Consider the following 21,833-nt stretch of genomic DNA (forward strand, 5'->3'; position numbering starts at 1 on the left):
ACTATGGTCTGCCAAAAATTGAATTTTTCTTTGAGTGCTCACATAACACAACTGTTCCCCCACCCCCACCCCCCCACCCTTTCCCCTCTCGCTCCCTCGCCCCTTCTTATGCAGCCCAAGGTTTTGCCTTACAATGTCAACATTGGTTTTCAAGCAAAAGAGTTTGGCAAGCAATGTGTTAGAAGGTTTCCAGACTGAGATTCTCACTCTGCAGTGGAGTGTGCATTGATATGAAACTTCCTGGCAGATTAAAACTGTGTGCTGGACCAAGACTTGAACTCAGGAACTTTGCGTTTCGCGGGCAAGTGCTGTACCATCTGAGCTACCCCAAGCACAACTCACACCCTGTCCTCACAACTTTACTTCCGCCAGTACCTTGTCTCCTACTTTCCAAACTTGGGTAGCTCAGATGGTAGAGCACTTGCCCACGAAAGGCAAAGGTCCCGAGTTTGAGTCTCGGTCCGGCACACAGTTTTAATCTGCCAGGAAGTTTCGTATCAGCGCACACTCCGCTGCAGAGTGAAAATCTCATTCTGGAAACATCCCCCCAGCTTTGGCTAAGCCATATCTCCGCAATATCCTTTCTTCCAGGAGTGCTAGTTCTGCAGGGTTTGCAGGGGAGCTTCTGTGAAGTTTAGAAAGTAGGAGATGAGGTACTGGTGGATGTAAAGCTGTGAGGATGGGGCGCGAGTCATGCTTGGGTAGCTCAGGTGGTAGAGCACTTGCCCGCGAAAGGCAAATGCCCCGAGTTCAAGTCTCAGTCCGGCACACAGTTTTAATCTGCCAGGAAGTTTCATTGTTAGAAGGTTAGTATTTTATTCTCCAGATATTGTTATATCTGTGGGCAGACGACTGTTGTTTGAACAAGGCAAGGTGTGTGGATTCTCGGAGATTGAGATGCTCTAGTGTCATACAGTGGATAAGGTCTTAGTAAAAGATGATTTGATGTCAACCAAAATTCATTTGATGTTCATGATTGTGCGTATGGAGGGTGTCCATGATTGTGCGTATGGAGATAGTCTTTCTCCACTGTCCACTCTTAAAGAATTGTGTTGCTGAATTTAAATGAGGGCACAAAACTATCCAAGAGAATCCATGTGGAGGGCATCTGAAAAGTACAAAACTCCAGAAATCATCGAAAAAGCGCACACTATGCTCTGGAAAGAACAGCTTACAAAGGTGTGCGGAACTGTCAAGATTGTGGGGATTTCAAAATAATAAGTTGGCTGCTTTTTTTTATGAAGAATTGTACATGAGAAAGTTTTGTGTGCTAATCCTGTTCACAGCAGATGAGAAAAAAATTCACAGGATAACTTCCAAACAGTCTTGAGAATTTCACACGTCTTCCGTATGCTGATCTTTCAAGATCACATCATACACTATTTCAGTGATTTATGGTGCTGACATTTATGAACCTCAGATGAATATCAGTTGGCTTCAAACCTTCTTTTACAAAAATCTTGTTTCTGCAAAGTACTTGAGCATCTCAGTTTCTGAGAATTCCCATACTGTTGCCTTCTTATTGCCCTCTAAGGCTACATTCCTGGGCCAGCTACCATATAAAACACAAAAAGGGCCTGTACACAAGCGACAACTTAATTCAACTGAGGTCTGCTAAAAGGGCAGCTTTTGCCTTCTGCCAACACCTTACTACTGTCTTCTTTGAATTAAGGCAGGCTCATGACATTTCAAGGCATTACCCCATCCTTGCACCAATGTACAAGAGAGTTTTTAGAGGCCCTCCCTGATTTTGACCCTATGTTATATAACTTTGTGTTCAAATTGGGACATCTTATGGTTCCCCCCCCCCCCCACCCCCCCCCCCCCCCCCCACCCCCCCCCCCCCATGTACAGAACTTAATCCCACTGGTGTCCACATTGAGGGTGATCCCTTGTCAGAGAGTGATTAATGGGTTTACTGAGGCTGAGGCTGTGGGCGTATGTTCTCACTGTCCCTCCTTGTGAATGATTTTTGTGTTCACTACACTTGTTCAGCTAAGAATTCTACTGATTACTAGCTGCAATGTTCCACAGGACAATAAAATCCTGCTCTCTCCCATGGTGTCCTGTTTTACACTGTGAAGATGTGTTGTGCAGAAGAGCTTCCGCTGGTATACTGTTCCTCCACATCCAGAACTTTACGTTCATAATCAAATGTTCAATGTGGTAAGTCATACTGTTTTTCGGGTGTTTTCATTTGATGCTCAGTTGACATGTCTACCACGTGTTCACCAGCTTAAAAAGAAGCGCCAGTTGGAACTCAACACATTCCACTGTCTCAGTCACACCCTGTTCCGTGTGACTGAGTGTCTGTACAGAGCATTAGTCCCATACTGACTAGATTGTGGGTGTGGGCTTGTGGATCAATGGCCCCTTCAACTTCACAGTTATTGAACCTGGTTCAACTCTGCAGAATCCAGATTGCAAATGGGGTCTTTCAGATGAGCCGTATGGACAGCCTAGAGGCTAAGATTCCACCTATACTGATCAAATGTCATAAATGACTGCCAAGTTATGCAACATACATCTGCAGCTACTATGAACATTCAAATCACCATATCCTTTCCCCTGACTGGGGGATCTGTCTTCCACAAGGAAAACCCAAGCCCTCCACCAAACATTGTCAGGATACCTCTGTGAACATTCCCCCTCCCCCAACACCTCACTCCCTCCCATCCCTAATGCTAATGATGCATACCTTATCCAAAGATCCTGTTGCACCTTTCCATTTGCCCAAAGAAAATAATTAATCCTTTGGCATTTTAGCATTTATTTCTCTTAGTTCTTCGAAAATTTCCACGTTCAACAGTCATTTATAATGAAAACTCAAGTGTTGACAATCACATGGCTATACCTGTATATATGCTGTGGACAGTGAGCAATGCTCACTGCTGTCCTCGTGTAATTTTTACTTTGTCAGCAAAGTGCCAGGACAAGTTCCTATCAAAGTAGTCCCCTTGGCTGTCTGTACACAGTTGCCAACATTTATGGAGGTTGTGGAAGCAAGCAGGGAAATTTTCAACTGCAATGCTTGTAAGCTCATTTGTCACAGGCCATTGGATGTCTGCGATACCTTCATGAAGCTTTCCTTTCAGTCTCCTTTTCAGTTGAGGAAACAAGAAAAAATCGCAAGGTGCGAAGTTGGGCGAATGTGACAGATGTGGGATGGCAATAACAGAATGTCTGTCCCGATACTCGTTAAGTGATAAAGCAGTATGGGGTCTTCCATTGTAATGCAGTAAGGAGTAGTCCTGGGAATGCAACAAATCAGGGTGGCTACGTTGAATTGCTTGTCACAAACTTTTCAGGACTTCGAAGTAAAGAGTTTGCTTCACAGCTTGACCTGGAGAAACATACTCATGATGAATAAATCCTTTACTATCAAAGAATGTGATCAACGTTGTCTTTATTTTTGAAGGACTTTTTTCGAGGCTGGAGATAGAGGACTGTGCCATTCAGCACTTTGACAATTCATGTGAGGGTCATACTGGTAGCACCAGCTTTCATAATATTAGACAGAAATGTGTGATCACGTCTGACTCTATCCAGTAGTTCAGCAGAAATTCTTCATCTGTTCATGTATTAATGTGTAAGGGACAAGTTTTGCATTAAGTTTCGGTTTCCCTAAATCTTGGCATAAAATCTTATGACACACATCATAATTCAAATTAAGTGCTTCTGATATTGCATGCACAGTTACATGACAGTCTTCTTGCAGTAACTGGCTTACACATGCTATGTTTGCCTCAGTATGTGCTGTAGATGGGCGACCAGCTCTGAGATCATCTTGCACTGAATCTCTGCCTTTATAAAACCTTCTATGCCACTTGAAAACATGACTTCTTGAAAGTGCCTCGCCTGCCTATATTAGCTTAATCATAGTCCATGTTTCACTAGGGGTTTTTCCAAGCTTAACGCAGACCTTAGTGTTCACACTTTGCTCACAATCGGCATCTGGTGTGTCACCATAACTAATGTGCAAAGAACCCAAACAGTGTGATTGCTAAGCTCAGCCTTGCCACCTAGTGAGTTTGCATGGAAACATGGTCAAGTTCATTTCAAGGATGAACACATTTCAGGTAACATAAAAACATCATTTGTTTCTTTTTAGTATTGCAAACTCAGAAATAAGAAAACCTGTCCTGGAACTTCATGACAAAGGGAATATTTTTACAGTAAAGTAAGTAGCCATTATCCAAGCCCTCTCTTAGATTTGCACTCACCAAAATTTCCTAATCTGTTATGACTTGTTAAGCAGCCTGTTGGGCATAAGTCAGTACTGTCATTGGAACTCATTAGTTTTGACGATAGATAATCTTCTTTTTTTGCCTCCAAAATACTGGGAGCGCCATTGTAATCCTCTGGACTTGTCTTATAGGGATTCCAGGAAACAATTTTACAGACTGCTCACAAAGGTAACTCCTTAGATGGAAACCCCAGAGGTGAGGATGCCAGGCTCCAACTTGTGGTTGACACTACACCTTCAGCTTCTGGAGGCTTAGAAGTAGCAGCTTACTGTAGCCACTATGAAGAAGCTACACACCACAAAGAGGTCTAAGAGCACATGCCAATCTTCCCTCTGCCCTTCTGGAAGGGAATCTGCTATCCTTTGCAAACTACTTGTCTGCCATTCCTTGCTGGTTCATGGTCATGTCCTCAACTGAGGTGATCCACACCTTTGTCGTCATGATGTCTCTCTGTTGGTGACCCGTGTCCTGTCGGAGTTCCCCAGTTTCGAAAATTGAAGCTTGAAAACTTTTGTTATTGCATGCAATCACATCCACCTTGTACTTCATTGTGTCGTAGGATGTTATGGTTTCAGGTTTCTTCTTTCCTTCTTGATACTTCAGCATGCAGCATATTCAGAAAAATGACATTTTTATTCTTCTTTCCCTCGGATACAATCATAGTGCAGTTTCTGTTGCCAGTCTGGTTCAAGATGGTGGTGGGGTGTATTTCAGCATTTGTCTTCTTTACCTCATCAGGGATTTCACAATGGATCTTGTTCATTGCACCAGCTAATGAAGTTTTCTCTTATTTGAGAGACATAAAGAAGTTGTCTGTCATCATGTTTCTTCCTTGATTCAGAAATGGCTCCATGAGCTGCAGAAGAACGTTTCTTCTCTCTGTGGGTGTCCTTTTTTCCAAGGTATGAGAAAGTATTACATGTGCACTTGGTCACTATTTCAGCAGAAATCTAGAATTTGAGACCGTATGTGTCTAGCTTGCTTGGCTTAAATTGATGAAGTCTGTTACTCTTTCCAGTGAACTTTGCCCAAATTTCAGATACAGGATTGAATTTGTTGGCTAGCAGATATTCAGCTCCATCTGATTTTTCATAGAAACAGAGAAATCTGAGAAGCTCCTGAAGTCTGTCCCTTAGCATAATGTCCTTGATGAAAGTAGGCCCCCAGGAATGCATCCAGAGGTCATCCACAGACGTAACTTTTATGCATAAGATACCCAAAGCATACACGATGGCTAGAAATTTTTCCAGTTCCAAAGTGACATGGTACAGTCATTGTTTTTTAGTACTTTTCGAGCATTTGATTTTGTGTATTCCTTCATGAGATGTGACATTGCTTCGTCAAAATTAGACAGAAAGAACTGAAGACAGAGTTGTGTTCTAGTTGACAAGCATAGCTAGTGAGATCTTCTCTCTTGTTTAGAACATCCACAGCTGGCCTCCTTCCAGAATGTGAAAAATTGGCAATCTCCCACTCTCTTCCATCCCTACCGACCATCTCTGTAGATGCACACACCTGAGCCTGTTGTGGTGGGTGAGGTGAGGATTGGAGTAGCTGAAGATCCTCTACGAATTCCTCCTCATTCACAATGTCATCATCTTCACTTGTCTGAGTTACAAAATCCTGATCTTAATCAGTATAGTCCATTTCCAATTCAATGTCGGAATCCTGTAAGAGATGTAACAGTTCTACATAAGAAAGTCATGTGGACGATGTGTGTTTGCAAACATTTTTCATAGACAGAGTATTACCTGAAAGATAAGATGTAAACTACAGTAGATTGTGCACATGCCAAGATGCAACAGTGAGCAGCAGTAACTGTGCATGGCTACTGAATGTTGCTGTTTCATTTGGTACATTATCTGCATATACACAGAAGACAAATTACATTGGTGCCAAATAGACCCCCTTCTGCTTTTCTAGGTATGTCGAATGTAATGTCAAAGAAAATGTAAATATTTGGTAAATTCTAAGTAACCACCATAAAGAAGAGAAAAAATAGGAAAGTTCATATGATTCCATGAATGAATTAAAAAAGTTTGGAGCCGACACTGAAGAAAAAAGGTATGACAGGGTCATTTTGACTCCTTCTGCCATTCTAGTGTTAAGGTTGAAAAGGACCAATGACCTCATGTTTAGTCCCTTTCAAGTTTGCCAAAAATTCATTTTTTTCTTTGTTCACACTGTGTTTTGTTTGGACAGCTGCTTACAGCCAACTACTGAATGGAATGATTTGCAGTTGAAAGTAGTACCATCCCCTAAGGGGGAAAAAAAATTGCGCATTTTGTGCTGCAATGTATGGGTGAGGCCAGAAACTTTTCAGACAATCCCTGTATTCCTTTTAGTCCATTACTGCTGTTTTTATGGATGACTGCAGTGGTGCAAAACTCACTCCATGTGCTTCTGTGGCATCTAATTGATACATAACAAGGCATGACTGTATTTTTCCTGTAATTCATGTATTAATGTACATGCATAGTATTCCTGTGGTTATTTGCTGTACATTTCACGTTTTTCACCACATATCTAGATGGGAAATCTGTTTGAATTTCCTGCAAAATTGTTTTTTCTGTGCTATACCCCCCCCCCCCTCCTCCCCCCTATATAACAGTTCCTACGGCTTGGGAGAATTTTTGTGGCGCAAATTGCATAATTTCACTTATGCGTGCAGTAGCTTCTTAGGGAATATTAGTTTTTCTAGGGATATCATTTTGCGCCTGTTCTTCTTCTTTTGTTCCCTCCCCATCATCTTCTGTGTTGTGGATTTCGATTAGATCTATTGCCAGAGTAAAAGTGGAGTGAGCCGACAAAGTCATCAGTTCGAATGTAGTCACCTGGACTACATTAAATATTTTACATTTGAATTAATTCCAGCTACTGCTGCTGACTTTTCTTGTTCTTCAATGAGTACAGAAGCATCTTGTTCATCACCTTCAAACCATGCTTTTTTGAAGCACTTCGTGACAGTTTTGGGATTTATTTCCCTTACTGCTAAGTCAATCCAGTTTACTGCATCCAGGATGGAATCAGCTGTCCACCATGATGAATGGCCACTACCAAACTGTTGCTGAGAACAAGGTCACCATTCGATGGTGCAACATGCAGTTGAGTACAACATGCTCTGTTTCAATGGCTGCTTTACAACATGGACCATCTGGATCCTTCCCACCATTAACTTCACTTAAGTATGCAGTTGGAAGTTATGCTTACAATATCCTCCGCTCTTGTAATTGTCCTGGCCAAAATCTTCAGTAAGCCACTGTCCCTACAACTTCCACCCAACAGTTTGCAGTTTCTCCATCGTGTCACCCCTTCCTATTTCCCATCTTCACTTCACCTTCAGTGTGTGCCATTCTCACCATCTCCAATAACAACTGTGCATCACATGCTTATCCTGTGTACCTACCATCCTTCCCTCTCTGCATTCCTAGCTGGCAAGCCAGCTGCCTCCCTCAAAGTTGCTAGCCACACGCCAGCAATCCCTGTCACTGCATCCTGCATCTCTCACACTTTACCCACCCCACTTGATACAACTCCCACCACAATCTAGTCCACCTGCCAAAATGCAGCACTGGCACTGTTCATCCAGCCGGCACCATGTAGGATCATAGGCATGTCTATGTGTGCATGTTTATGTGCATGTGTGTTTTACTCTAGCTATAGAAAAGATTACTCTGAAAACCAGCAAATTTTCTGATGTTTTTGTGTGTGCCTATAGATGACTCAATGCTTCTGCTTTTTGGTGAGTGGCCTCCTTTAATCAAAAAGGAGAACTTGACAATTTCCTTTTTTCATTTTGGCACTCTTCAATAAGACCACTCACCATCCACGACTTTTTACTGCTTTGCCATGTGACTGGAAGCTTACTGTCATCTTCTTTTTCTTTTCCCTCGGAACAAAGGGGTTTGCCACGTTTTCAGTCACCAGTGGCTTCTCCATATTACCTAACATGTTTTCAGACAGCTATGTAGAGGGCCTTTCCATATACACATTTCTGATGATGAGTAAGTATATTCCCATACACTTACGAACCATTCCCACACTGTCTCGTTAATGTCTTCATTTCCTATTTTCTTTGCCTTTCTTTTTATTTGCAAGTTCCATGGTGTCCATTCATCCTATATCACATCCACGTTTTTTAAAATTTCATGAATTTGTTTTTTACCTCGTTTGAAATAAAACATTATTTTGCACACAGGGTTTCTTTTTCATTTGCCTTGATTACATTGATCTTTTCGTTAAGTGTTAGTGACACATACTTTTTGTTTGGCATAATAGTGTACTTAAGTACTAAAAGTCAACTGAAACTGACAGGAAATAATGCATCTAATGTATTTATTTGGATTGCTTCATCTTGCTGAGTAAAACCACTGTTTTATGGAATAACATGAACCTCTTTCACGTAACAGCATTGTCTCTGATGTACAGTCTTTGTGTTAAAAGTAGCATCTTTGTATAGATGTGAATAGCTAAGGTATGCCGTTAGATTAGACTAGACTAAATTCAGTTTTCGTTTCATAATCCCAAAAATGAGATCATTTTCGTGGCTGTGGACCAAGTCAGAAAATCTAAAATAAAAAACATAAAACATATGAATATAATACTCACTACCCTGATTCTTTTTCACGAGATTGTCAAAATATGTGAATACATTACAATGGAGTGGAACTGCTAATATTTACAGAATTAATATCCTGTCAGAATGAAACATAGTTACACACTTTTAATAAATTTATCATACAAAAAATATCTAATTTTGACTGTTGTGACCAAGTGCAGTAAAAACTGAAATCCAGCAGTCGACATTATTTAAGCTAGTCTAACAGTCCCCGTTAAGATAGTTATCTATAGAGTAGAAGTTGCCTATCAAAAAGTCTTTTAAACTCTTGTTTAAAGTGTGCTTTATCTGAAACCAAGTTTTTATGGTTGCTGACTATTTATTGAAAATGTGTGTTATGGAATAGTGGGTCCCTTTTTGGACCAAAATAAGCAATTTTAGGTCTTTATGTAGATTATTCTTATTCGTAGTGTTGATACTATGTATGGAGCTATTGTTTGGCAATAGACATATTACTTGCAACAAATTTCATTAAGGAATAAATGTACTGAGAAGCAGTGGTTAAAATACAAAGTTCCTTCAACACATTTCCACTTGATGTTCTTGAATTTACGCCACAAATGAGTCTTATTACAAGTTTTTGCACTGTAAAAACTTTTGCTTGGTTTGACGAATTATCAAAGAACACTATTTTGTATGACGTAATGGAATGAAAGTAAGCATAGTATGCAAGCTGTTTTATATTTATATCTCCTACATCTGACATCATTCTCAGTGCAAAAACAGACTTGTTTAGGCACTTCAGCAATTCTGTTGTATGCCCTTCTCAACCGAATTTATTATAGAGTTGCAGTCCCAAAAATTTAACACTGTCAACCTCTTCAATCTTTATATCTTCATATGTTTTACATATGCTTGAAGGAAAACTCTTACAGGTTCTCGGCTGCATGTAATTGTTCTTTTCAAAGTTTGATGACAGTGAATTAGCTTTAAACCATTTATTAATGTCGGTGAAAATTTGATTAACAGCTGTTTCTAAATCTGTGCTTGACTTATTATTTATTGCAATGTATGTGTCATCTGCAAACAAAACAAACTTTGTATCTGGCAATGTAGTAGATGAGAGGTCATTTATACAAAAAAGCAATGGATTCAAGATGCGACATTGAGGAACACCACATGTAATTAATTCCCGATTAGATGAAGACTAATTGCTTATGCCACAGGTATTTCGCAACGACAGCCTTTGTTTCCAATAAACTAGGTAATACTTCAACCATTTTGTAGCATTGGCGGTGACATCATAATATTCTAATTTGCTTAAGAGAATGCTGTGATTAACACAATCAAAGGCTATTGACAGGTTTGCTATCTAATGAATTGAGGTCTTTCTCACTGTGCATGTAAGTAGCCTTCTCTATATTGGAACTGTTGAGGAATCCGAACTGTGACTTATTTGCAGTCAGATGCTTAAGGTGACACTTGAACACAACCTTTTTAAATATTTTTGAAAATGTAGTACTGCATAAACCTTTTTCCACATTATGTGATGAATTACTAAGTCAATCTTAAAATTTACATTCCATGTTTGCTTTAGGCATGTTCCACTTTACACAAAAAATTGTAAAAGTGTAATGAATGTGTCGGAACTGAAGTCTTTTTACGATTTGGCCAGATTTCCGAATTATACACATTCTGTTTTGGTCAAATTTTGATGTATTTTGTGAAAACACTGACATGTCAGGTGCATGTGAATATACCCTTGTCTTCACTTGTACAGTGAATCCCTTCCCGTACCCTCCACCACACTCCTTTGTATTCTTTTTCTCTCAGGTGTCGTAGATCGTCGTCATTATGCTATCACTATCCTGTGTAAATTTCCGTAAATGTGTAAGGTAGCAGAGAGATACCATCTGTATGTAGATCAACAAATGCAAGAAGTCTTTGCTTCAAAGTGGCCACGATAGGCAGGGTTCTTTAAGTGTCAGATCTTCAAGTGTCTGTCAAAAAATTAATAGCTGATTTATGAATTTTTTTCCCATTATACAATGAAATGTTGCCATAAATGAAGGAATGTTCTACGTAGTTATGATGATGATTGTTTAATTATGTAAGATGTCAATTTTAAATTTCAAGTGATGGGTGAGGAATAGGGGTGCACCATTGATGCTGTGATCAGAAAATCTTTTAATGCACTAAATATGTAACTTTAATGACTTGAAGTTCATACCAGACACATGAATTTGTCTACACATTTGCATACCCTTATTGCAGAATATAAATGGCTTTTGTGGACATTATTAATATCCAATCTGCAAAGAACAATTTTTGAAGCAAGTTCTGTCTTTTTGTAGAAGAGGAGCTGAAGCGTTTACATCAAGCCCTGGGTAGTCAGGCTTCATATGGTCAAGTTGCTTTCAATTATGATAATGAAGGAGATGCATCTGCTCAGCAGGATGAAGCTACTTCAAAACAAGAGACAGCTGCAGAAGAAGATGAAGTGTTCATTGTTCCTCCAGGGTTAGATATTCCTGTTGGTATGGTTGTGGTAAGTTCAACGATAGTTCACTCACTCAGGTGACAGTGGTCAAATGTTAAAGTTACTTATGCACTAAACTTAATTGTGATGTATTTTCTTTTGCATCTACATCTGTATTTTATAAAGCAGTATGAAGTCTATTCCATTCATATATCGAGCATGGGAAGAATGGCTGCTTAAATGCCTCTTTGTGTGCTGTAACTTGTCGAATAGTTTTTTTTTGTGATTCCTTTGGGAATGATACAGAGGAGGTTGTAGTATATTCAGAGACTTTATCACTTAAAGCTGGTTGTTGTAAGTAGGTGTTCTCGGGATAGTTTGCATCTATCTTCCAGTGTTTACCACCACTTCAGTTTTTCTAGCATCTCTATGATGCTCTTCCAAGGGGCTAACAAACTTCTGACCATTCATGCTGCTGTTCTTTGTATACATTTAATACCCCATGGTAGTCCTATTTAGTATGGGTCCAACTCAATTGAGGAATATTACAGGATGGATTGCACAAGTGTTTTGTAGACTTCTTGCATTTTCCTGGCATCCATCTAAAAAAAACTGCTTTACCTATGATTGAGTCTGTTCCATTACATATCCATATCCATATGCATTGCATCAAAGGACATCTGCAGCAAACAAATACAAGGGCTATTATTCATAATATAAAGCAGGGATTCACAGATCACAAGCTGTGCGTGGCCCATCATTGATATGATAGCTGCCCGCCCCCCTCTGTTTCTTCTTGTAGAACTTGTAAATTGACAAAAATTGAGCCAAATGTCAAATCAAGTGGACAGTTGTTTCAAATTAAGTTGTGTAAATAATGCTTCTGTAAAAACACATTTTTGTAATAATATTTGCTAAATAAAATGAATATTCCCTAGTGATCTTTATGTAGTCGCAGTGAAAGATTTGTGACACGTGATAGTAGCAAGTTTGTACACCACTGGTATAAAGTATCTTATTTATGGAAATCACTCACCAAGATTAAATTTCAGTAACTTTTTGTTTAAGGATACAGGGTACTTTTCCAGCTCAATATTATGTAAAAATCAACACTTGTTTCTTTCAGGCACTGTTTATAATGTGTATGTTATACAGACTTTTTGTTGATATCAGGTAATGCAGCGCACTTTCTAAACAAATTAGAAGTATTTTGAATATTTTTGAACCTGCTTAGGGTTATTAAAAAATTACAAAGAAATTGATACAATTTTTTTCCCCAAAATGCTTCCTCAAATTGAGGTACCATTTAATCCAGTGTTATACATTTGAAGGAGACCAAATTTTTACCAGATATTCATGACATGATGGCTGAGGTACTAGACCTATTTAATTCCACCTATTATGTATATTACAAGGATAAAAAATATCACATCTTACATTTTAATTTTTATAATTTTTTTCCTAATGAAAATGTTATTTTTCCTATAATTTAGTTGATTCTGCACTAAAGCTTATGTCTGTTACATAAGTATGGACAATTGCAAGTTACAGAAAAAAAATTAGAACAATGATTTATAAACTTTAGGAAATATTTTTGCCTGAATTCTGAAAAATACAAGTTGCGGTAAATTGCGAATGCAGATAAGAGTCCCATTTAATCTGTGCCACACAACTTTCCTGAAGCATAGTCTTCATCCTGCAGCATTTCTTCATCTTCAAGCCTCCTCTTGCATTCCTTTTAGCACTTCTTGCTTCTTTGGTAACTTAAAGAGTGAATCATTCAGCTTCATGTACCCATTGTCTGTCACATGCAAGCAATTGATCTTCCATATTAGAGGCACATTTTATGCCTAAATTTCTCAGGACTTCCAACCTTCCTATTGCTCCATCATTGAAATATATCACTGAATCTAGTACACCAACTTTTAATGTGTTTAGTCCTACAAAAAATTCTTGGGCAATCTTTCCCATATGCAATGGTTGAAACTTTAATTTGTATTCTGAGTGCCCCCATGAAGACATTTACTAAGCAAAACAGGGTCACTCAGGTCTCTAAAAATTGGTTTTCTTTCATTCCTAACAGGCTCACTAAGATAATGCTTATGATGGTATATTTGACCACTTTATTTTTCTTTTGGGTAACCACACCAAGAATCTTCTCTTTTGGGGCATAATCTGTGGACAGGGTGGTCATCTGTTGACAACTTATGAAAGGAGGTGGCCCATATGGCTTTTCTTATTGCTGTAACATCATTCAGAGGTGCAGTTCGTCTACTAGCCAGTCCATAATAACTCTGAAGGAGGTCTATTTCAGTCTCTGTCAATCTGCCTCGGCCAGACAGAGATTTTCCATCGGATAGCAACTTTCCTTTCATTTCTCTTTGTAGCTTCCTCAATCTAGTGCCCATCCTATTTTGCACATGTCCACAACTCCTCTTTTGCACACGTCCACAACACTCCAGTTTTGTTACCAAGGTATCACCATAAACATTGAACTCGTTAATTTTATTGAAAGCTTTAGAGTCCCCATCACCTAGGTACTTCATATATCTAGCATTATAAATGGGCACCGCTCTCTGAAATATTTTTAGAGCTCCATCACACTCCATACCTCCACTGTAACCATCATAATTCTTAGAACACTGATGTTAAATATGTCCTTCAGTGTTACCATGGCAGGTGTGGCAGTACTTAGATAAGTATTCAACATCAACAACTTTTCCTTTCTCCAGAGAAGTAGCACTTACAACACCATTCAAGGAATGATGTCCTCGACATTGCCATGTCCCATCAAGTGCAACAGCAATGTCCCTGGTTCCACTAATATTTACAGTTTCTTCTATTGCATATTTCATCGATGCTTTAGACACAACCGTCAAGGCACCTAAAAGTATTTTTATGTACTTGCTGAACCTACTGGGAGGAGGAGAAAGGGCCATCAAACCGCAAAACGTTCGAGCAGCCTTTTTTCTTTTTCCTATTGTATGCATTGCATACACAGTCTTAAAATTCACATCATATGAATTATGTACAATGTTCGAAGTCATTTTTGAGGTAGATTTATTGCAAGATCTACACAGAAACACTAATTTTGATGCTAAACCCTTCCTGCTTCTTTGTTGTTCTGTTATTTCCATACAACCTACACCATCACATTGTTTACATTACACCCCTTCCTTTATCAAAGAGAAGATGCTGACAACAACAACAACAAATCTACTACAAACAGCGACATTGTTAAGACAAAAATTTGAATCGCCAGGAGGCGTGCCATGTGGGAGTTTCTTCTCTGAAGAACTGATGTATAGGTTACTTTAAACAGAGTGGCTTGTTTCGTTTGTGAACTGGTTACCACGGAATTTCCTTTTATTGAATTTTTTGATGCTTGGCATAGTTCGTATTTATTGCACACTAAAGGGTATGTAGTTCCACACATATATGCAGCACTAGGGCAACAAACATTCAGTAACACGTGAACAAACTGCTTCAGCGAAACAAAAGTAAGTACTAGCAAAGATAATCACTTAGAGACACAAGAAACCCGCACTGTTACCGACATATACAATGTATCATACATATAATCGCTGGAAACAGAAAGTTAACAGCTATTTTTGAAATAATACTGGTTTCTATAACAGAATTAAAAGGGGGGGCGGCATACATGACCATAACTTTAAAACTTGTTGTGTGTGTCTTTATTTTTATATATATATATATATATATATATATATATATATATATATATATATATATATATGAATATAATAGAGGGAAACATTCCACGTGGGAAAAATATATTTAAAAAGAAAGATGATGAGACTTACCCAACAAAAGCGCTGGCAGGTCGATAGACACACAAATAAACACAAACATACACACAAAACTCTAGCTTTCGCAACCAACGGTTGCCTCGTCAGGAAAGAGGGAAGGAGAAGGAAAGACAAAAGGATATCCTTTTGTCTTTCCTTCTCCTTCCCTCTTTCCTGACGAGGCAACCGTTGGTTGCGAAAGCTAGAGTTTTGTGTGTATGTTTGTGTTTATTTGTGTGTCTATCGACCTGCCAGCGCTTTTGTTGGGTAAGTCTCATCATCTTTCTTTTTAAATAAATATATATATATATATATATATATATATATATATATATATATATATATATATATATATATATATATATATAAAAAAAGAAAGATGATGAGACTTACCAAACAAAAGCGCTGGCAGGTCGATAGACACACAAACATACACACAAAAATCTAGCTTTCGCAACCAACGGTTGCCTCGTCAGGAAAGAGGGAAGGAGAAGGAAAGACAAAAGGATATGGGTTTTAAGGGAGAGGGTAAGGAGTCATTCCAATCCCGGAAGCGGAAAGACTTACCTTAGGGGGAAAAAAGGACAGGTATACACTCGCACACACACACATATCCATCCGCATATACACAGACACAAGCATATATTTTTCCCACGTGGAAAATATATTTAAAAAGAAAGATGATGAGACTTACCAAACAAAAGCGCTGGCAGGTCGATAGACACACAAACATATACACAAAATTCAAGCTTTGGCAACCAACAGTTGCCTCATCAGGAAAGAGGGAAGGAGAGGGAAAGACGAAAGGATTTGGGTTTTAAGGGAGAGGGTAAGGAGTCATTCCAATCCCGGGAGCGGAAAGACTTACCTTAGGGGGGAAAAGGGACAGGTATACACTCGCGCACACACACACATATCCATCCGCATATACACAGACACAAGCAGACATTTGTAAAGGCAAAGAGTTTGGGCAGAGATGTCAGTCGAGGCGGAAGTACAGAGGCAAAGATGTTGTTGAAAGACAGGTGAGGTATTTCAATTTGCCGCCGCTCATACCTCACCTGTCTTTCAACAACATCTTTACCTCTGTACTTCCGCCTCGACTGACATCTCTGCCCAAACTCTTTGCCTTTACAAATGTCTGCTTGTGTCTGTGTATATGTCTTTTTTTCCCCCTAAGGTAAGTCTTTCCGCTCCCGGGACTGGAATGACTCCTTACCCTCTCCCTTAAAACCCACATCCTTTCGTCTTGCCCTCTCCTTCCCTCTTTCCTGACGAAGCAGCCGTTGGTTGCGAAAGCTAGAATTTTGTGTGTATGTTTGTGTTTGTTTGTGTGTCTATCGACCTGCCAGCGGGTATACACTCTCTCTCTCTCTCTCTCTCTCTCTCTCTCTCTCTCTCGCGCACACACACACAAGCAGACATATTAAAAGGCCTTTTAATACTATATATATATATCATTTTTCATTCGAAACCATATAACGTATATATCAATGTAATCAGGAAAGACTATAGAATTTAATAAAATCATAAAAAATTTGATTTTTCTGACATTTATAAGTAGCCTGTATACTTAAGAGATGTTAATTGGCTAAAGACGAATGTCTGCTGAAAGGTAAAATAATTTGAGTTTGCCGTATATAATTTGTTTGAGACTTAATGTAGAAACAAATTTTATAGAGCCATTGCTGCAATGGAAACTTCTTGTGATCAGTTAGTGCGAATTTGAAGGTTACATTTTTCAAAAGGTATGTGTAGGTCCTTATCTGTTCTTCTTGATTAAATTTTCACTGTTTTCTTAAACCACATGGTTCTGTTGCAAGTTTGATTCAGCCATAACTAGTCAGTTTGTGTGTCGTTGAAGTAATATTCTTATTCTTAGAAGCTACTTTATATAACCTTAGCAGATGGTAGGAATAAGCTTCCTTTTCTTTTTGTAGTTTGCCTTTTTCTGTATTCTGTTGGCATCAGAAAAGTGTTTTTTTTTTTTTTTTTCATCTCTGTACAACTGCCAGAACTGTTGTGGTTGCTCATCTCAGTGGTTCATAATTGGGACTTGCTACTCCTACGCTTGCCGTAGTCCTGGATGGCATATAAGAAAGAGCAGGAAAGAGAATCACTCATTATATAAATATACTGTTTTACGTGAACAGGCACATAATCACCTGTCTGTATCTGCCTATCCAGTGCTGAACACTTTTATCAGCACAGTTTTTGTATTTCCTTGCCTTTCTGTACTGGCAGAAGTTGTTACAAACCATTTGGTGTGCCTAACATTTAGCAATTCTTGTTAAAGGTGCCTGCATATACACTCCTGGAAATTGAAATAAGAACACCGTGAATTCATTGTCCCAGGAAGGGGAAACTTTATTGACACATTCCTGGGGTCAGATACATCACATGATCACACTGACAGAACCACAGGCACATAGACACAGGCAACAGAGCATGCACAATGTCGGCACTAGTACAGTGTATATCCACCTTTCGCAGCAATGCAGGCTGCTATTCTCCCATGGAGACGATCGTAGAGATGCTGGATGTAGTCCTGTGGAACGGCTTGCCATGCCATTTCCACCTGGCGCCTCAGTTGGACCAGCGTTCGTGCTGGACGTGCAGACCGCGTGAGACGACGCTTCATCCAGTCCCAAACATGCTCAATGGGGGACAGATCCGGAGATCTTGCTGGTCAGGGTAGTTGACTTACACCTTCTAGAGCACGTTGGGTGGCACGGGATACATGCGGACGTGCATTGTCCTGTTGGAACAGCACGTTCCCTTGCCGGTCTAGGAATGGTAGAACGATGGGTTCGATGACGGTTTGGATGTACCGTGCACTATTCAGTGTCCCCTCGACGATCACCAGTGGTGTACGGCCAGTGTAGGAGATCGCTCCCCACTCCATGATGCCGGGTGTTGGCCCTGTGTGCCTCGGTCGTATGCAGTCCTGATTGTGGCGCTCACCTGCACGGCGCCAAACACGCATACGACCATCATTGGCACCAAGGCAGAAGCGACTCTCATCGCTGAAGACAACACGTCTCCATTAGTCCCTCCATTCACGCCTGTCGCGACACCACTGGAGGCGGGCTGCACGATGTTGGGGCGTGAGCGGAAGACGGCCTAACGGTGTGCGGGACCGTAGCCCAGCTTCATGGAGACGGTTGCGAATGGTCCTCGCCGATACCCCAGGAGCAACAGTGTCCCTAATTTGCTGGGAAGTGGCGGTGCGGTCCCCTACGGCACTGCGTAGGATCCTACAGTCTTGGCGTGCATCCGTGCGTCGCTGCGGTCCGGTCCCAGGTCGACGGGCACGTGCACCTTCCGCCGACCACTGGCGACAACATCGATGTACTGTGGAGACCTCACGCCCCACGTGTTGAGCAATTCGGCGGTACGTCCACTCGGCCTCCCGCATGCCCACTATACGCCCTCGCTCAAAGTCCGTCAACTGCACATACGGTTCATGTCCGCACTGTCGCGGCATGCTACCAGTGTTAAAGACTGCGATGGAGCTCCGTATGCCACGGCAAACTGGCTGACACTGACGGCGGCGGTACACAAATGCTGCGCAGCTAGCGCCATTCGACGGCCAACACCGCGGTTCCTGGTGTGTCCGCTGTGCCGTGCGTGTGATCATTGCTTGTACAGCCCTCTCGCAGTGTCCGGAGCAAGTATGGTGGGTCTGACACACCGGTGTCAATGTGTTCTTTTTTCCATTTCCAGGAGTGTAATTTTAAGAGGTCTGAAGACAGTGAGGCTGCTGACAACTGGAAACTGTTCTTTGTTGTTAATTAGCATTTTTCTGTCAGAAATCAGCAGATACTGCCATTTCCAACTTACAACCCGCTTTGAGAAGTTCCTCACATTCATCATCCATAAATTACAATAAAACAGAACAACACAAACACTTAAACGACATTAGTGAGTGAGCACATATGTCATGTTAATAATGACCTAATAGTGTACATTCATCTTGACTATTGAAGAAGAGAAGGAAATGACAGAGAAAACAATCATCAGCTTGAATAAGTGCTGTGTGCCTGTCCTGGCGATAGATCACCTTTCCATATATTATTGTTCAATGATGTTTCACCATATCTAATGTCCTATGGGGGTAAGAATAAAAAAGAATATTTTATGTACTTATTGTTCTGCGTGTGCTACGTAACTTAGCAGTCAGTCAGTCACTTTTGTTTATATTATTTCATATGCATTTGCTATTATTTGGTGTACATACAATAGCATGTTGAAATTTTGCCTTCATTTTGCTCCAGCCTGAGACAGTGAAACAGAATGCCATCATTGAAAAGACTGCACATTTTATCAGCCGTCAGGGTGCTCAGATGGAAATACTCCTGAAGATGAAACAAGCCAACAACCAGCAGTTCAGTTTTCTGTCATTTGATGATCCACTTCATGCCTACTATCGTCATCTGTTGATGGCCATCAAAACAGGCCGGTATCGGCCAAAAGCACCAAAAACAGAGGAAGGTAGGTGCAATAATTGATGCCTTTGTCAACAGCCATCGAGTTGTCGAATTATGAAGTCATTGGGTATGAGGCAAATGTGCATTTTTAACCATTCCATCTACTCGGGTGTATTGTTAACACTCAAATCCTCAGTACACGTGCCTTAATTGGTGTGGTCAGCTTATCATCGGAAATAAATATTCAGACTGTTGCACCATTATCAGTTGCTACAGTAATTTAGTTAATTTCATGTTACATCAGTTATTTGAATGATTTCCATCAAAATCATATGGAATTTGGCAGTTTACAGGCTACAGATACAGTGTGCGCATGTGCGCGTGTACATTCTAGACATGTAGAGATTATGAAATAGGACAATGCTTTGAGCTACATGTAATTCACATAACATTCTTTGATGCTGCACGTTAGTGGTGATACATTCTTACACTTAGAAGTAAACTAAACAGTTTTGTCTACAGTATTTTATATTCTACTAATTTTAATTAGATATTTGTATATAGTGAAGGAAGATTCGTCCGGAAGAAATTGTTAGAGATTATATGTAGATTTTCTCCTAAACACCACATGCTATGCTGACAGCTTTCTTTCGTTTAGTATGCACTTTCATCAGAAACGATGAATTACACTAAAATTACATCATGAAATATTTGATTGAAAATATGCAAAACATTTGAAGTTCTTCATTTTTTGTTTCTAAAACCAGAATTAACTGAAGAGTAGAAACAGCTGAGTTTTGGTTCTTGAGGAGCTCAATATTTTTTCTTATCTCACATTTTTATTTAACAATTTATTTTTTTTATTATGAGCACAGTTCATTGTTTACAAGGCTTCTCTCAGAACAATTAACTGACGTCTCTTTGAATCTGGCATCTTAATTGCCATATTTTTGGTTCCTCTTGTTGCAATTAGTCCCATTTCTGCATCAGATAAGGGCATTAAAGAATATCTTTCTTTTGTTGGCTGACTATTTTTTCTTCTTGTTATCTGTGTTTTTTTTTCAACTCTTAGTAATTTCTCGCATCAGATCAGGATATCCATTTAATTTTTATTAAACAATGCAACATTTTAAACAGTTTAGAAAAAACGCAAGTCTATCAGGAGAAAAAATGGGATACAAATTGTGTTGACAAAATTTAATGGACGTAGAAATTTACATTTGTGCCAACACACTCTGATGATCGCAAGTCATTCTCTACTATTATTCTGCTGCACTGTCACTCTACTTTCAAATTTTATGTATTTTATCAAGAAATGCATTTTTGTTTGAACGCTCAAGTGATGTTTCTTTGGCATACATTCATAGTTGGGTGTATCTGTTATTGCTGTGATTTACTGTCATCATTTTAGTCTCTGCTGATTACATATTTATGAGGCTTTTGCAATTTGGGAACATCACATTTTAATATACTTCCAAGTTATTCTGATTTCAAGTTGAGTAATGTTGTAACTGTTCTTCCTACAGCAGAAACGGATGGAACGAGTGGTGAAGAACACTACCTTCATCCAAGCCTGGCTTCCACAACTGGTCCATCACGCCTAGAATTGGTAGGTGGTGATGTCATGGACAAACATCTACAACTTTTCCTGTGTGGTGTGCCCTCGTGTGAAATTCAATTTCCAAATTCCAGATACCAGTGTCTATTCATTCTGCTCTTTAAGTGTGATGAACTTGTGATAGTGTGTTGTGGAATAAATACAAAACAAATATATCTCATGAGACAAACGTGTTTTTATCTGTGAAAATAATCCAAAACCTGTTTTTCATTTCCAGGACTGGTTAACAGTTCGAATTGGAATGGAAGTTCTCTAACTATTGCTTCGATATAGACATTTTTTTGAGAAAACAAAACAAAAGAGACTTGAAACAGCACCCAGTAAGTTTTTAGCCCTATACTTCATGTTAAGAAAAAGTCCAGCTGCTGCCGCCTGGGACTGCCAGCTTCCGTGAAAACTGTGTGACATGTTAGCTATGTTCGTCCTAGGTTGGTAGCAGCTGTACTAAATCTCCTAGATCCCTCCTCCACCAGACCCATGGATTGACAAAAATCTCTGCAACATCAGAAGACATCAGATTTTGAAGACGGCGCCAGCAGTGGACGGGAATGCCCTGTCTTAATTACAAGCCAGCGAGACACAGTTGCGTCCTTTCTCTTAAGGCTTTGTGCCCCCTTTATTTAAATTTAGTACTGTGTGAATAATCAGTCACTATACTGTTTGGATTGTGATCATTGTGCCAGTGAGAATTC

At 39.7% G+C, this 21,833-nt stretch overlaps 1 protein-coding gene across 3 annotated transcripts in view; it reads left to right on the plus strand.

The window, feature by feature from the left end:
- LOC126100146 (splicing factor, suppressor of white-apricot homolog) overlaps nt 1-21,833 on the plus strand; it is a 161,737-nt gene that overhangs the window by 12,829 nt on the left and 127,075 nt on the right. For 2 of the 3 annotated variants that reach the window (XM_049910686.1, XM_049910687.1), the window contains exons 3-5: nt 11,160-11,353; nt 19,371-19,587; nt 21,050-21,132. In XM_049910686.1, the coding sequence (XP_049766643.1) occupies nt 11,160-11,353; nt 19,371-19,587; nt 21,050-21,132 (494 nt within the window). The remainder of the gene's footprint in view (nt 1-11,159; nt 11,354-19,370; nt 19,588-21,049; nt 21,133-21,833) is intronic. The other variant, XM_049910688.1, reaches the window with a different exon arrangement.

Source organism: Schistocerca cancellata, chromosome 9 (genome assembly GCF_023864275.1).
Source record: "Schistocerca cancellata isolate TAMUIC-IGC-003103 chromosome 9, iqSchCanc2.1, whole genome shotgun sequence".
NCBI lineage: Eukaryota > Metazoa > Arthropoda > Insecta > Orthoptera > Acrididae > Schistocerca > Schistocerca cancellata.